At 33.9% G+C, this 19354-nt stretch overlaps 1 protein-coding gene across 1 annotated transcript in view; it reads left to right on the top strand.

Annotated features, from left to right (window-relative positions):
- vex (somatomedin B and thrombospondin type 1 domain containing protein vexed) overlaps positions 1-19354 on the top strand; it is a 335439-nt gene that overhangs the window by 225116 nt on the left and 90969 nt on the right. Inside the window, exon 3 of the mRNA XM_085950346.1 lies at positions 5950-6141. Within this exon, the coding sequence (XP_085806472.1) occupies positions 5950-6141 (192 nt within the window). The remainder of the gene's footprint in view (positions 1-5949; positions 6142-19354) is intronic.

The raw sequence follows: 19354 nt of genomic DNA, 5'->3' as shown, positions 1-19354 counted from the left end.
CTACCTAATATTAGCAGCCAATGGTAATTAATTTATAGATGCTAATATTTTGTATTGTCATTCCAATAATTAATATATAATATTTATTTGGTGGTTTGTAATAAGTTTAATTGTTAATTATAGAAATATATAGATATAATAATATACATATATATATACATAGATTTTTTTTTTTTTTGGAAAAAGTATTAATATAAAATTGTTAGCAAGTACGAGTAAGTACCATCATAAAATATTGGAGAAATCCGTGACGTCGGTTAGTAATTGAAGTAGTAGATACCTACTTTTATTTAATAAACCAAAACCGATCGCCGATAGTCGCATGATTTTGAAGAATACTGATGAGCAGGTATTAAAAGGCCAATAGTTAAAGTTTGTCGTCATAAGTATGTCACCTCGTAGCATAGTGGATAATTTGTGGACTGGGTCGTAAACTCAGAAGATGCAGGGACGATTCCTGCCGGGTGTCTTACTTTTTTCAAAAAGATTTTTTCTATTGGTTATAATATATTTTCTCAGAAGTGATTTTAAAAATTATGTATGTTCAATAATTAGAATGGTACATTCTTAAATCTTGTGAATTATTCGTTGAATAAAAAAAAAAGATTATTAAAAACTATTTTATTACTTATTACGAAAAAAACCGAAAAAAGCGAATGCCGCATGTTATTATTACCTACGAACTTGGGTTATTACGATCATTAGGTATTTAAATAGTAAAAGTAATCATTAACAATTATCGTGTAAATAAATATAACATTTGAGGTGCGTACTTTTTGACCACTCAGTAATCCGTGGGCCGTGCAGCAATATGCTACGGTCTTAAGTCCCGAACGTCCTTGTTTTGTCTCGAATATCCATTATTCTGAGAGAGCGCTAAAAAATTCCCGAATATCCACAACGAGTACTTGTAAATAAAACGCATTTTCTGTGCATTTACTGATTTATACCAGTATATTATTCTTGGAATTTATTCTTAGATAATGTTGCAATCATACAGTGTAGAAAAAATGATTGATACATCTACTGATATTTCATAATACGACAATGAAATTTGTTTTTCGTCTCCTGAAAAATTGACATTTGGTCTATTCGGGAAACAAATCTTATAGCGACGATATGTTACGAATGTCTCAACTTGGTTTCGATTTTCTTTAAGCCAACTACATACTATTCATAATATGGTATATACTATAATATACTAGTGGTTCCCATATGAAATTTAACGGTAGCCGCACAATTCTTGATATTGACAGTTATATGGAAGCGTCTGGTGGCCGCACCAAATTTCACTTTTGTTGTTATTGAAAAAATGAGAGTTAAAATTTGATTTACTATAAAAATGGATCAATTTATTTTTAGACATGCCCATTTAATAAAAGACATTATTTGAACATTTTAATACATATCTATTTATTTAAAAATAATGTAAATGGAAATTCCTCAATAGGTACTCATTTTTTTCAACGCGAGCCGAGCCGCATGGCTGCTTCTAAGTATACATCTGTTAACTGGCTTCGATATTTGTTTTTTTATGAAGTGCATTACACTGAATGATCTTCCACAGTATATAGCAGTAGGCTAAATCTACAATAATAATAAAGCAATTGATGCTGATTCTTTGAATTGACTTGATTCTTGGTCAACGTATAACTTCGACCAAAATTCATTCCAAATTGGTCATGCCTCATTTCCAATAACGCATATTTAGCCCAGTTAATTAAATTAAATACTAAAAATGATGTTAATCTCGTTTGTAGTCCTATGAAAATGGCACCGCATCAGTTGCAGTATAGCCTTATGGTGGAGAGGGTTCAGAAGAAATTTTGAGACTCCTTTATTTGAGGTCGTACGGATACTATCCGTGGCTTTATCCAACTGACTTTCTCTTAGGCATGCTTACATACTGCAGTTTGCAATTTAGAAGAAATCTTTATTTAGCTACGTATTTTTTTCGACTTATACGAGGTATAAATGAGAACTCTGCCATTCTGGGCAGTGTTGACCTGTGTGTCCCTGATAACTATCGTAGAAATAGAGAACATCAGTTGTTTATTCTCCCAAGGTGCAGAACCAACCTGCCAAAGGTAATGCCAATTGGGAGGGCGATAACTATGCTCAACGAAATTGCTTCGGGTGTTGATATATTCCACCTACGTGAGGATGAGTATAGGTGGACGTTATTTTATAAATTTTTAAAATAGGGTCTGCTTAACTCATCCGGTGTATTTCCATGTACCTATATAATTAATATTTTTGTATGTACATATTTCTACTGTTTAATAACATACTATCTATCTCTTTTTTTATTTCATGTTGTGAACGTCTTAAACTTATAATTTGTAATGTCCACAATATGTAAAAATAAATAAATTGAATTGAATTGAATTGAATCTGAAAAGGCGAAGATACGAAAGAAAGAGTTTAAAAAAATTCAATTCTTTGAACCTTTTATTAAGTTACAGATTTAGAGTTTGAAGACACTCTCATGTTGTTGTCATTTTGTCAAATTATCATTTTGTTGCAGATGAAAATAATAAATAAATTTTTGAAATATTATTTTGTAAAGCGCTGGTGGCCGCAGAAAAATCCTCTGATGGCCGCACATGAGAACCACTTGACTCTAGGAGGCGACAAGTATTATCCATAATATGCTTTGAGGCGAGCTGAAGCGGGCATGGAAGACGAATATACAATATTACGATATACAAGTCATTATTGTAACCAAACTGTATTCCCATATAGACATCTCTTTAGCTCAACTCTTTAGCCCTGACAGAATTCTCACTTTGTCAAGTCTATTTCAGTCGTTGGACAGATATTTCTTAATAAATAATGTCCCTTTATCCGTAGCGAGTTTAAAGACTTGGCAACGAAAAATTACTGGAATTTAATTTAGATTTAGACCGTTGGTACTTCATTTACTTTGACACAGTGATTTCACTGTAGTTCCAGGGTGGGAAACCTTATCGCCACGTTAACAGTGACATATTCACTAGTAATGTCACATCTAACACCACTCTTATTTTCCGCCGGTCTGCTTATAGATACTTGGTAAGAATAAAATACATTCTAGGAATGGTAAACATAATAATATTATATTATAGAGGATGTTTATTTACGCATTGTGGCATGGTCCCCTAGTAGTCTTACATGTGGAAATGGGGTGACGTTATTGGGAAAATTATGGTTAAAGGCGGTCTTCTTCAATAGAGCTGAAGAGTGAAAACGCTTATGAAAAAATATATTATAACCAATAGAAAAAATCTTTTTGAAAAAAGTAAGACACCCCGCAGGAATCGAACCTGCATCTCTCGGGTTTCGCGCCCATGCACATAGACCACTATTCTGCTCCCATAAGCAAAAAGGCAGCTTTTCGACAAAAATCACAAATTGAGATAGCGTATGGATAATGCTCTACGTGAAAATTATGTAGTATTTGGCATACAGTCAAAAGCAGTATAAAATTTATTTTAGTATAAAATCGACATATTGTTTTTCATTTTTTCGCTAAAATGGTAGTTATTGTAAACAAGAAGACAGTATACAGAGATTCATAAGCAAAAACCCAGTGTGGCTTGAAAGTATACTGCTTTTATGCTTAAAACAATGGCATACGGTGTTTTTGTCTATGGCGCATGATATTTTGACAGGCAGCTACGTGACGCAAAACGTTCTTTCCTCATAACGTCAAATACTATTTAAACTGTGAATGACGTTAAGGCTAACTCTTACTTGCGCGTTGTTTAAAAACATTATTTCATTTATCATAAGCATAAAGGTTCAAATAGACGATATGACGATCGGGCACATATATGCTAAGAGCGTTTTAGTGTCTATGATCAAATCTATGCCATTCCGACATTTATACATACATATTGTATAACAGCTATGACATCGTATTTACACTCTGTGACTCCCTGTGACACAGGACCCCAACATAAGAAACGGGTTTTTCGACATATATATGACCGATCGTCATAGAGTGTATTTGAAGCATAAGCTAATTCGGGGAAAGACGACGAATGAATTGACATTTTCAGATTTTTTTAATTGGAGTGACTTCTCATCTATTTATAAAATGAACAGTAAAAAAAATAAACAACATAATCCATATATGGAAAATATTGTAAATGTTAAAGCAATTAGGGATCTAAATTCTTAAAATATAGAAATTCTTACGACAATAATTCCATAGAGTATGAAATGCACTTTTTGACAAAAGCTTCTATTGTAAACAAATTAATGTTTGATAAGTTTTAAGAATATCATTATGTCCTACTTGTATTTGTAAATTAATATAATTCCATGATTTATAAAAGCTTATAAAAAATTCTAGCTATATCTGTACATATTAAATGCTTAAGATTGCTTATCGGAGCAATTATAAATTTCGTAGTACGGGATTATATCCAACTTAATCAACTATCTAAGATATTCAAAAACAATATTTAATAAAATAAAGTTAAATAAGTTTTACATTAAACAGATTTCTCTTATTTCGTTTTCTCTCTTCTTCTTCTATGTTAGTAATGGTTCAATTTTAATGAAGCTCTAAAGACGTGAACTTTTTCTTTGAGCGCCATATCCGTTACTAGTCGTCGGATGGTTCTTGTAACAGTAACAGAGGACCGCAACTAAACTATCATCTGAGAAAAGATTTTATAAATTTTACCATAGCTGGCCGTGATATTATATTAGTATAACATATATTTATTTTTCTACTAAACCATTTCTTTTATTCAACAAATAGTTCATAAGATTTTGAGAATGTCACATTCCATATTATTACAATAAACAACTTGAAAACACCTCAGATAGTGGGTATATATCTGAGGTGTTTTCAAGTCATGTATGTTCAATAATTATATGGAATGTTACATTCTCAAAATCATGTGAATTATTCGTTGAATAAAAGAAATAGTTTATTAAAAATGGTTAGCAAGTTAAAGTAGACGTTATAACTATAATATTGGGCGAGAGTAGGGCGTCGGTTAGTAATTAAGTTAATTAATATTCCTATAACAAAAACCGATAGTCAATAATAACGGAATATAATCAAAACCAAATGCCGCCTATTCGACGCTTGCATTCTGACGGTGCTGCTTTATGGTGGCAAATCATGGCACCTTACGAAGGCTCAGAGCAACTGCTTACTGACTTTCGAAAACAGATGTTTGCGACGAATACTGGGTGGTATGACTTAAGGAGTAACGAGGAGATAAGAGAACGCACCAAGCAGCCTCTCATCACGCTGAAAGTGAAGAGGCGACTTTGGACCTGGCTCCGCCACGTGCTGCGGATGCCAGAAGAGAACTTCAACCTGGCTTGCCTGTTCTTCATGCCGACCGGATTCCGGCATCCTGGAAGGCCGCTAAATACAATCTACAGAGTGTATACGGCGGAGCTACGGGATGCTGGTTTGACCTGGAACGAAGCAAGAAGACTTCTTCTTGGGAGGGATTCTTGGAGGCGCGGCGTGGTGTCCATATGCTCCAGTTAAGGGGCGGATATGGGAAAAGAAGAAGATATGACCCACTAGTTTAAATTGTCACAATTAGATAGGAGGCTCATAATTTTTGGTTAATGCACAGTTGGCGCGATACCACTGGTTGTACGGGTTCAAATCCCGTCGAGCAGCATTTTTCAAATATGATTTTTTCTAGTGGGTATAATATTATATCTGAGGTGTTTTCAAGTTATGCATGTTTATTTTTCTACGGATTACTAATTTTAAGCTTTCACGACATGAATTATTAATATTTACCTGATTTATATATAGGAAAGGTTCTACTTCTTTCAATCCACTTGGTCTTACAATCAATCTTCTTTGAGGTCTTTCAATAATATCTGACAGTCGTTCGTTTATCATGACATCTTTTGTATTACAAAATCAACGGGTGTTCATTTCAATAAATATTCAAAAAATTTTTTTTTGTTTCTTTCTAGTGGTGGATTGCCAAGTGTCACCGTGGGGTCCGTGGTCAGCCTGTGATGCTGCGTGCGGCCCGGGAGCCATGGCCAGATCTCGAAAAGTGATGCGAACCCCCGTCCATGGAGGACGCCATTGTCCTGGACTCGTGCAAAGACGCGCTTGTCAGGGAGCTGACTGTCCACGACACGCCGGCACTGCGATCAGAGGTAAGTCAACATATTATTATTTTATTTCTACCCCATTTCCCTCCTCACATTTCCCTCCTACTTCCCGCCTATTTTACCTCTAATTTATTGTACTCCTCCCAGATTTTCTTGTACTTCCCTCTACGATCAGTTAATTTAATTAATTATATATTTACATTCGTGAAAATTACAAATTGCAAGTTTAAGATGTTTACTGTATAACATGAAACATAAAGAAAATTAATTAGAAGATAAAAAGATTTTTTTATATACAATGTTTTTAAATTTTCTGTTCAATTATTATGCTCAATATGCTCAAACTTGTACTTGATATGAAGTAAATAAAAAACAAACAAACAAATAAATATGGAATACTGAAATGTCATTTTGATTTCCATAGTAACGCACGTATATATTAATAATTTAGTTGCTAGGACCACCCACTTAGCAACCAATAATAGTGGATCGGATTACGGATTTCTTCCGAAATAACTTTTCATACAAAACAGAATTAACTGAAAATGAATTCAATTCTACTTAAAGATGGCTAAAAGTATTAAAAGAATGCATTGGCACCGTGTTCTGATCTATTCTAAAAGTTTCAAATGTCTAGTTAGTCGGGAAGTTTGTTAAAAATCGATTGCAGTATTGTATTGTACTGGATAAACAACCATCGGACAAATAAGAATACGAGTTAATAAAAACGTTGTAATAAGTAAAACAATTCAAGTTTAAAGAATTAGGTACACCGTGTGACCACGACCAGCAGTGTAACTTTCAGGCTGCAAGTTGGTAACCCCTGATTTAGACGAAATTTCAATAATTGGTTAAACAACGTGGCACATTTCTATCGATATCCGAAGTAAATTGATTGACCACAACATTGCCCTTCCAATTAGCCCCACAAATGACAGGTTGGTTACGCACCTTGGTAGAATAAACAACTGATGCTTGATAGTTATCAAGTACACTGAATGAACTTAATAAACTATATTTTCATAATTAATGAAATAATATCCTTATTTAAATAGAACTTGGCTGAACATAAGGGAAACATCTTTATGTGTTTGATCATGACGTAGTAGGTGCAGGCATTGACTAACTGATGCAAATAGCAAATAATAATTATAGAAAAAATCAGCTTTCGTATACCACCCTGGTCATTGCTAGTTGGGTCTGCTCATACACATAAACAGATTAATAGAACTGATGAATGTTGTTTAAAAAAGGGCGTCGCCACAATCTAGTATTAAAATCGGCTTCCATGTTTTTCAGCATTCTTGTCCTATTCTGCTAACACTTCTACAGTTTTCCGCATATTATATATTATTATGAAATCGAAATATGATCTGCTGTAACTGTAAGGATGAGTATTCCAGTTAATCTGTTTATGATTTAGACTTAAGTTACATTTAAATTGTACGTAAAACATTTCACCGTTGCACAGATTGCCGTAAGCTTTCTTATCGGAAAGAGATGATTGTATACTATACGGTCCCCAATTTTATTAGAACATTAAGTCAATTTTCATAGCTGATTTTAGCAAAATTCATGAATTCAATAATGTGTCGGGACTAGCATGGAACCTCATCATTACATATAAATTATCATAATATATTTAAGTATCTAATAATATGTGTTACTATGTAAACTAGTTGATAAGAAAGGCGTATTGCATGATTCACAATCTGACTGACGGCAACGACGTCAGGTCAGTCAACTTTCGTAGCAATTTGCAAGACATCAAATTTCATCATAAACACATTTGCTTTCTTGATAAAATATAATTATTCATAAGAATTATTTAGCAACATTGTAACGAAGTATGCATTATCAAGCATTTCATTGCCATATAAAGCAATCCGGAAATGTGCCAACTTATCAGATTTGCTCGTACTAAGTAAACTCACAGTAAACAAGTGACATGTGGTCACCGGGTCAACGTTCTGACCTCAGATAACCTTTCTTTGTTATAATTTCTATAAAAGCTCAAAGCGGGGCGAATCTGATAACACACGTCGTCAAATCTTTGTAACATATAGTCGAATCTCTGCTCGTCGCATTCAGTTCAACTTTTCTCATAGCAACACGCCTTTATAATTTAACTTTATCAATTTAATCTTAATTCTAAATATATTGTCTGTAAGAATTGTTTCAAGTATTGTTGAGGAGAATAAACTGATATTTACTCAAACACGCATCTACCTTCGATCCATTGAAGTCCATCTACCTACCTCATCATCCTTATACTCTCCTCGCAATAAATGTAAACCTAACCTAACAAATAACCCAGTATATCAGTTATTATATAATATGCTGCTGGCTTCCTGTAAAGTGTAAACCGACAAGAAGCATATTTTATTTAGACATGAATTTTATATCAGTACTATACTATTACGATCCAAAGAGGTTGGACGGTTTTAAATATACGGCCATATTATATTTCCGATACAACATTTCACGGTGAAGTATGATATGGCGAACTTCATACGTACAAGTTTCCGGACGCGAATGTATACACATAACATGTATAAGGTAGAATTGTGAATTGTGAATTATTGCCAGTCGCCATGGACCAAAGCTTTGAAGCTTTATTCGGTTTTTTACTTTATGACGGTCAGAACTTAAATTGCAATAATTACGCCACGCTGTACCCTCACATATTGCCAATATTGAATGTGCGTTTCATTTACGTGTCAATTTTTAATTCATTTATTACGATACAGACGTACCATTAAAAATAACATATTGCTTAGCTCATATTTAGCCACACTCGAGAATTTAACTTAATTTCAGCCTCACCCAGAAGGTAACCTAATTTCCATTATTGTGGTGAATGTAATTCCCTGAATTTATCAATAGGTGCAGGGTATTGGTGACTAATCATTCACAGTTTTGTGAAACTATTTTTGCAGATGCGTGATTTTCCTTTAAGATTCCGCGAAATATTCAAGTAAATCTATGTTTCTATATATTTCGAAAGTATTTCACGTGTTTGTGAAAATTCCTTTTACTTGTATAAAACCATTTTAAATCAACGTTCCAATATGTAGGTAGTCGGTTATTTTCACTACCTGAGGTAGTTATGCCAGTGGTGTACAACCCACACGTCGCGGGCCACAAACAGCCCCCAACTAAATGAATCAGTATACGAAAATATTTCCTAATAATTTATCCTAATATTTACTAGACTAGTTATCATTATGCTTTAACTTGAAGTACAGTGCCATTTTGAATTGTGTTTTAGGTATTGTACTTATAATTCCCATATGCTATATTCAATACACTGCATTTTGAATGTGTGAGTGTCCTACGAAAATGAAACACACATTATGCACCTGCAATAGTGTGTGTAATACACAAATATTAAATGAGCGTCAATGCATAAACCGAGAGCAGTTGTCAGTATTAGACGTATGACGTATTCTTGACACGTGTTTAAGTTTATCCTAGATTCTTCCTTGCTCGAGATCGGTTACCTGCTACTCCTTACCCGTTAGGTATTTCAGTTTCCATTATTTTTGAGTTCCCTGTATATAACAAATTGGATAATGTAGATTTCTGCATCTTTTCCGAATTCCAAACGACCATAATAATTTTTAAATTTAGAACTCTGACTGATTTGATTTTTAGTGGATATTTTAATATAAGCGATTGTAATAAATGCCAGCGATCGCCCGAGTGAAATATGGAAATAAAAAGTTAACAAACAATGAAGAAATAGGATATTAATTTCAAAGTCGGTAACCTCCATTTATCTTATTTTCTTAATATGTCTCTTGTTTAAGTTTCTGATTATACAAGTAACTAACTAATTTTCCATGAAATATCAAATCCAGCTACGTTTGATAGAATCAAACTGGAGGTTGATTTACAGCCATTTAGGTATATTCATTATATCTTACGACTAAATTTAAACATATTTTTAAAATTAGTTTTATGATTTTAAGGAGATTTTATTTCCCTTTTTCTAATTGTATACTAATTTTGGAAATATAAAATCTAAATGTGGTTGAAGTGTTTTGCGATCATCTTAAAATGGCGAAATATTATGTACGAGTAGATTACCGACTTTGAAACTAATAGCCTCAATAATAGACTGGTTAGTTTTTAACGTAATTTATTCACCTACATAAACACGTGTCCGGAAACTTGTAAGTATGCAGTTAGCTGTATCACACTTCAACTTGAAGTGTTGTATCGGAAATATATGGCCGTATGTTAAACCGTCCAACCTCTTTGGGTCGTATAGTACTGACATAAAATTCATGTCTAAATAAAATACGGTTTTTGTCGGTTTACACTTTACAGGATGCCAGCAGCAAACAAATTTTGAAAATAGCCGATATACTGGATTATTTGTTAAGTTGGGTGAAGTTTTCATTCTTGAATTCATGAATTTTGCCAAAATCAGATATGAACATTGATTTAATGTTCATATTGCATCTAATAAAATTGGAGACCGTATAGTATAATAATATGGTCATCTCTTTCCGATAAGAAATTCGCTCACGGCGAACTGTGCCTCTGTGAAATGTTTTACGTACAATATACATGTAGCCATATAAACAACAGTTGAATCTATCAAGCGAATCTCTAATAGCACTTCACCCCACAACTACACCGATGCTATCTGGCTCCTCGATCTACTCAAGATTGGTGTAAGTGTGTTATATTCGCAAAGATTTATCTAGGAATATTTTAAAGTATGATAGTTATATATGGATAGATAGATGAAGCGTTACCAAATTTGTATTTATAATATAGTTATAATCTATGCAAGTTTGGCTGTTAAAAAAATTTTCGAGCTTTTTATAACGGAATGAAATAACAGACGGACAAACAGGCAAAAAAATCGGTGTGTGTACTTATGTACGCGCGTTAGAAGTTAAACTTCTTTGGCGTAACAAAACAAAAAAACTCAACTTTACCATACAGCGGTTATAATCGATTCAGAAATGCCCATGATGAATTAATAAAAATCAAATTTTATTGGCGTGTTATTATGATTATATTCATTTCGGTCTCAAAGGTATTTTATCGATATAGGTACCATCAGCAATAATATTATGTATGCGAATAAATAATATGATTGCAGAATGTACCTACTTTGGAAGAAAAAAATCTCAAAACCTGTGTTTGAAAAATTAGCAAACCGCTATTTCGGCCATCTTTGCTTGAACAGATGACTGTACAACTATTTTCGTTAACAATAATACTTTATTACAAATCAAAAGTAAAACATAGCCTATTTAATGGTTTAACTGAAACGTGATATTGGCTTTTGTGATTAAACATAATAATTAGTATTGCCTTCAATTATTATAAACCGCTAATTTACACCCAAAGTGGCAGCGCGGCTTAAGCGTTGGACTATCACGCCGTGGGTCTCAGGTTTGAATCCTGGGTCTGGCAAGTACACATATTGTTTTTCAATTTGTGTATGAGTCAGGGTATGGACCTAATAGGTTGAGCAAGTGGCTGACATCCATTTCTCGTAAAAACAAAATCTGTTAATACAAACCTCTACTCTGTGGAGGCCCATAATATGATCCTATCAGGATCGGACATGGTCGAAAAAAAAATTGACATGGGATATGCGACAAATACTATCCTAAACTACTGTAAAAATATATTTTTTTGTACATGAAGTGTCTAAATATTGTAAATTTACAACATATCATTGTTTGAATTATTTACCAACTCAACATTCACTAAATTTATTTATTTTTTCGTATATAATTTAACTCATAAATAATACTTATATAAATATATATAGCCTCAAATCTTAATGAATAATCATGATAATAAAATATTATGTTGCATCGGTGGGCGCAACTTCCGTCACACGCCAAAGGCGTTTCATCGGCGTCACATGCCAAAAATACACTCTCTGTTTTCCCAAACGGGCCAAAAGAAGTATAACTTCAAAAATTAAAAAAGATTATTATAATTTAGTACCTAGGTAAAATTTAAATAATTTTTAATCACATAAGTACACATTTAATGGTATAACAGCATGTCCAATTTCAAGTAGGCTGTTAGTATTAAATCTGACAGTGACCTACTATACTCTCTCTCTCCTATTAACATTCTTCACTTTAAACAAACGTATTATATTTTGCCAAGGACACTGTGACAGAACAAATTAAACAGCGACACTCGTTTTACACCATTACAAGGAATAATATTAAGTTACCAGTTATTCGTTTAACGAGAATCGTTGTTTGTTGAGGGATGAGACCGCTGTGATTGGGGATGGCCAGGAGGTGTAGATGGATAGTCGTCAGGAGGTGAGATGAGAAGTCGAGATTTGGTGGTGGTTGCTCCGATGGATGGAGGAGCGAGTTTTATTTGCAGCGTAAACAGTCGGTACAACAGTATGTTACAAGAGTGTTATGTTACAATACTTATGATACTGTTCCGAGGTCCGAGGCTCAGTGAAACAGAATACTGTGCGGAGCGAGTGATACGAAGCTTACTGATCGGACTGAGATTAAGATTGATACCCGCTAATTATATGCATGAATAGTTGGGAAATTGCGAGTCATTGCTGATGAAGTTTGCAATTGAGAAATCTGCTGCCCTCCGCATTATTGCACTTCGAATGTTTCGATCCCATCGAAGATTGTCATGCGTGTAGAATATGCCGACTGTAGTTGCGACGATTGTGCGATATTTTAAATGACATGGCCCGAAGTCATTGACCGCTACATTCGTGACAATTTTTTTTTTTGTCTACTTTTAGGAAATTGTTATCAGACTATTCTCATACTACGCGATGGTAATGGTAAACTATGGCCTCAGTTTAAAACGCGGGAAATCACATATTTTCTTTCTTTCGCTCTTGGTGCAGGCCGTGAGTACTGCAATACAAATCAGGTGATACGACAAGGTGACTATCTTCATGAATAATATATCTTTCACGCAAGCTTATTAAGGACATAAAAATATGAATGGTCAATGCTTCTCGTTCAAAATCAAGATGAAATTATATTATAGTACAACTGAATTTACACGCCAGACTTTTGAAGCTTAGTAAGATGCCATGTCGTATAGCCATACAGGAGCACAATTAGCACGCACTCGTTGAACAAACGACATTTGGTCCTCACAGAATATATTCTTGACCTCTATGCGACTCCAAATTGGCTGAATGCAGAGTAATGCTTTTGAGCTTTGAGAATCGATGTCTTCACCGAATCTTAGGAGTACATTGGTACGACCACGTTACAAACACCTGAGTTCATGAGCAGACACAGCAGCCTTTGGTGATTGGTGGCTGGGAAATGTGTTCCGGATGCCGCCAAAGAGTGAGACACTTCGTACCCTTGTGGCACAGCCTCAAGGGTTTCGTCGTCGTGGCTGGCCCTCCCTCACCCTGCAGCGGTGCTACAAAAGCGATATACGCGCTGCAGGTCTAGAATGTCGGGAGGCGCAAGAGCTGGCGGTGGATTGAGGGAAGTAGCGCGAACTTGTGCTTGCCCTATGCCATGACGTATCCAGAAATTTGTACATAAATAGTTCACCGCAGGACACTTATTCATGCGCCGCAGTACGTGAAACATGAGTTCGTGTAACATTTAATCAAATGCCGAGTTCTTCGTTGAACATTTCACCGTGGAGTATATTTGTACGTATGCTACAACATGTGGAGACGTCTTTACTAGGTTAAGTTAGGCTAGGGTTAATCTAATTGGAACAGTACTATTTGCAAACTATCACCGCATTTTGTAAGATACGTACAAATGTATTCCACGGTGAAATGTTCAACGAAGAACTCGTCATTTGATAAAATGTTATACGAACTCATGATTAACGTACTGCCGCGCACGAATAAGTGTCCCACGATGAACTACATACGTACAATTTACATGTAACCATGCCCCAATGCTGGGTTGTGACAGGGTGAAAGAAGAAGCATGTACACGCTTCTTATATATTCACGACTTAATTATTATGGGTCTTCGGGGTTCGATCGACCGAAATCTAACCCGCGATCAATTCGGGTATCTTTGTTATAGAACGTATTATGATAAAATATGACTTAATTAAAAATATGTTAATTTAACTTACATTTAATTTAACTTAATTAAATAATATAAAAATATGACGTATTATGATATAATTAACTATGATAAAATAGAAAATAATTGCCGCTGTGATTAGTATTATTCCTCTAATTAAAAAAATCATTACGCGTAAATCAAAATAATAACGTATCTGTACAGATAAAAGAATAATCCATGAAAAATACACTCGAAGATACAATTCCATCATTTTTTTTTTAAATTTAAATTACTGTGTACTTAAAAAGAACTGAAGAACAATTTAAAATACACAGGCATTGTTTTTGATTTTATAATATTAATAAAACATAAAAGCTTTGTTGGTACGTCATTAGGGGAGTGTAAATGAAATGAAATTTGCACGTGTTTGTTCTAACCAATCGCTGCCGTTTCCCGATAATTAAATTTGAATACACCGTGTTCAGGGGTTGGTAATCTTCTTAATTACTATATTATTATTTATAATGTTTTAAATAATATTTAAATGAGCTTTCAGTTTTAGTCCCTCTATCGCAGGCATGTATAATTTTAAGGCTACACCTTAGTTGAAGCATGGTCTAAAAAGATCGTGGCGAGGTGATGCGGGGATTGTGCAAATGACGCGTGCCGATCGAAATATAATTTGTCATAGAAATCCAACATGCGTCCATTTAATGTTCTGTTTATTGTTCTATTAGTAACAATAATAATATATTCATTGACATGTTTTCTTTTTCAAGTAAATGGGTAACGTTTTTTAGTCATCTATACACGATTTAAGAATTAATACCCCCGTCGCCATCACGAAATAAATTGACGTGTTCACAGCTCTACTTTCGCTCTCGATTGCCAGTGAGTCCAAAATTTTATCGCAGCTTTAGTTGAAAATTATTTGCCGTTTCACTGAAGTATGCTCTTAAGTATGTTGGAATCTCTTCTTCTTCGGCCATATCCGCCCCTTAGTTGGAGCATATGAACACCACTAGGTGCCTCCAAGAAACCCTACCCAGGTCAATCCAGCATATCGTAGCTCTACCGTTTACACTCTATAGAAAGTATTTAGCGGCCTTCCAGGACGCCAGAATCCGGTTGGCTTGAAAAACAGGCAAGCCAGGTTGAAGTTCTCTTCTGGCAATATCGCCTCTTCACTCTCAACGTGATGAGAGGCTGCTTGGTGCGTTCTCTTATCTCCTCGTTCGTCCTATGTTGGAATCTACTATCTGGTATCAGAACTGGCACTGATCTAGGTACAACACTCTCATATTGTCATTATTAAACTTAAACAAACTTATTATAATGATACATTACAAATTAAACAAAATACATTTCTTACCATCACGAAGAAATACTCAATAATTTAACAATCATTGTGAAAGTTTTGGTTTTTTAGCACTCATTGCAGCTCTCTTCAAATTGTTCTACTGCTGTGCAAAGATCCTACTATGCGACTGCAAGAGGAACTATGCCTCAGTACAAAAATGTGGATTCATATTTTCTCTTTCTCTCACTCCCGATTCGTTAGTAGAATTGAGTGAAGTGAAAATGTCACACGATTTTATTAATGAATAATTTTTAAACATGTTTTCCGTAGGCTGGCTTATATATTATGCTTTTTCTTCGCAATCTTGGTGGATTCATATTATTTCATTCAGAAAGTCCGGGTTCGATTTCCTGTGAGGCTACAATGCATTTTAGTATTTTTTTTAAACTTAACCGTTTCACTGCAACTGTTACGCTACTGTTTCATTACTACTACACTATTGTCAACAGGCCTCATTGCTTTTTGCAGTATTAAAAATAAAATACAATATTAAATACTAAGACCGCCGGTTGGCATTCCCCGACATAAAATAACTCACGTACAACGTTGTGGTTAGTCGTTGGAGCGCTCCACGGTACGTCGCGTCAACCTTCGACGTGCGTCTTTGAATTTCCAAACACAATTGCTATTTGATGGTACGGTACGGTGGCATATGAACCTAGAATACTATTTGTGGAGACCGATTGAACTATGCTACATATTATAACTATGGAAACTACGCGTACGATATTAACATATTGTTATTTTAGCGTACATAGCTTAGGAAATTTGGTTTAACTCGAATTTTGCAGGTTGGTATCTGTCATCAACAATACTAAATCTATTACTAGTTTCGACATAATAATACGTTCCATGCAGAGTAATAAAGAATCTAAAAAGGGGCTACTTATATGTTAAATAGAGTAATAATTCCTGAAGTCTAAGTCAATTCTGCCCAACTCTTTAAAATTATAGGATAGTTTTTAATTATTTATTACTTAGAAACACTTTGGGCCAACGTTGATCGCCAGTTATGTTTTAGTTATAAAATAGAAACATTTCTGGTTTTGTATTTATTCAGAGTTCACAGAGATTTAATCAATAATAACAAAGAATACTTCAAACGGTACACATTTACAAGATAAGATGATTCGCTCGACCAAATAACCAAATGAACTTGCCAAATGATTATTTCAGTTCAGGGTAGGTATCGCATTTTAAAACTAGATACCACACTTATCGCTAGAAACGAAACTCGATAGTGTAAGGTGCTTAGTCTCAACATAGAAAATCTGTATGACCAAAAGGGTCAGACTAAACTGACTAGCTGTAAGAGATCGGTGAAAGATCTGTGTGAGATATCAATTACGGAGTCAACATTTATAGTTAAATCCTAATCCGTCTACGTGATGCTTGCGACGTCCAATCACTGGACAACGCCATCTAAAGGTCTTTTTTTGAAGTTACGCCGCTGTATATAGAGTTAAATCTTTATCTGTCTACATAGCGCTTGCGATGTATAATCAATCGGCCTCGCCATATATGGGTCTCTTTTCAAAGTTATGTCTGCTATAAAATGAGACTTTTTTTATCCACTCTATAGTATTTTATCCGTTAGAGTAAATCTGGATGACATATTTTAAAGAAATAGTTTAATACCCAATTTAAAAAAATATATAAAGATCAGCATTGAATCAGAAGCCTTTTGGTTGAAATTCATTAACGCTATTAGAATATGCAAACGTAGAAAATGTTTAAAAAATTGAGAAGTCTTAGCTTAAACAACTACTTGACAGGGTGAATAAAAGTGGACGGGGACATTCGCCTTAATTTTGAATCGGCCGACAAACCGCGTAATTGCTCAAATATAAAATATAAACTACTCTTTGATATTTAAAATTAGTGCTATGGTAAAACTTACTGGATTGACGATCTTTAAAAAAAATAATGAATTCATTGATTGTTACTTTATTCATTTGCTGAAACGTGTGTAACATGTCTTAAGGGAGGGCTCGAAATGAATAAGAACAAATCGGAGCACAGCTTCGGTTCATAAAAACATTAAATATTGCGTTCCGGTTCGTGAATTATTTACAAAGTAATTAATTTCACTTACTTTTTTATATATCTTATTAAATGTTTAAGACGAAACTTGTCGGTTGGTCGTAAGTAGGGATTCCAAGCCCGGAATCCCGAACTATTTTGGATACCTATGAATCATGGGATTGGTAAACATAATCCCGAAACTTTCGGGATTGATTTTTTTATCAATTTTTATGGAAAATAAAATAAAAACGAAAATATAACAGAAAAAAATACTTTCAATAACAAATAACTACATTATGTACATTAATAACTACATTATTTGATTTATCACCCAGGTGTAAGTTGCCAATTCATTTTATTTTTTCCACATAAATTAATAGAAATGAGAAAAATTGGATAAAAACAATGCGTCGTACTTTTAACAAAGTAATTCCAACATGATCTCATACTTTAACGGCAGTTTCATATTTGGCTGGCTAATTAGATTTATAAAGCGGAAAGGCCATACACTATTATTTACTTTACTATTTTAAATCATGCTAACCCATTCATTAAGTCTTTACTATCAGAAACAGTAATCTCATATAATATATTATTATGTAAACACTAAACACAATATTGATTTTAAGAAATTTTATAAATGAAAATAGTTCATTATAACATAAATTAAACATTCCACATAATATGTACGATGCAGGTAACATCCGGAAAGTGAATTTGAGAAATAGAATAAATAAATCAAAAAACATTTAGTTAGACGTTTCAGCCATTTACACCTAAGCTGTCTTTTTTTTATTTGAAATTGTATTTTATTTGTTATCTTTTCTTAAATTAATAAAACTGTTTTACTTTCATATTATTGTTTATATTAAGTACAATATTATTTCCTCCATTAAACCTATGTATTTCCAAGATCGAACGTACCTACACAATATTAACAATAATTGTTTTAAATAGTATAAATTTAATATTACTAGATTTATTTTTGACCGATTTCATCAATTTTATTTGCATATATAAAAATTTTATATCAACTATGGAAAAAATGCTAATCCAGGGACCAGTCCTGGGATCCCTGGTTTGTCAAATTCTAATCCCGAAATCCCGGGATCCATATTTTGGTTCGGGATTGGATTCCCTAGTCGTAAGTATCGTAACCGCCGTTTTTCGACAACTTTGCATGCAACAAATTTAAGAACTGGTAATTCCATTTCACAATCTATTTAAGGTAGGTATATAACAGAAAAATCTAATACACTTATTTTCATAAAATTAGATAAATAATATTTCGTTAATATTTTCGAAAAACCATCGAATTCTCCGTTTGTAAAAATTTACGGACGTCAGTGAAGAATATTTTAGTTATATATACCTAGCTGTAATTGAAATATCACCTCGCATATCTTGACACTCCGTATTATAGGTATAGTCGAACCAATTAAGCTTTGTATTAGCATTTCTAAATTGGCAATTGCTGCTCCGGACTCAGTCGTGTGGAACTGAATTAATTCCGCTGGTGATTGAAATTTCCAAATAATTATTATTTTAAAGGGCAAGATATTATTTGTTTGTTAATACTATACTGTGTTTGTTCACACGCTCCAATAAATTGAATCACAGTGTCAAAGGAAAGGGGGGGCTTAATGGAGGCCTTCATCAAAGAATACTCTGCTACTTATATTTACTCCAGTGGTACCTAAAGACGTTTGAGTTTCGTGTCAAAGTAAATGCGAGACGATGGTATAATCGGGAAAGAGTTTTTGAAGTTAGAGTTTAAAACTTTCGCTCCCTTCAAAGTAATAGGTTAGGGAAAAAATCTTTCAGTAATTAATATCTTCTA

Source organism: Rhyacophila brunnea, unplaced genomic scaffold (assembly GCF_057557595.1).
Source record: "Rhyacophila brunnea isolate RB1 unplaced genomic scaffold, BYU_Rbru_1.0 scaffold_23, whole genome shotgun sequence".
NCBI classification, from domain to species: Eukaryota; Metazoa; Arthropoda; class Insecta; order Trichoptera; family Rhyacophilidae; genus Rhyacophila; species Rhyacophila brunnea.
This window is presented reverse-complemented; position numbering and strand designations above follow the sequence as displayed.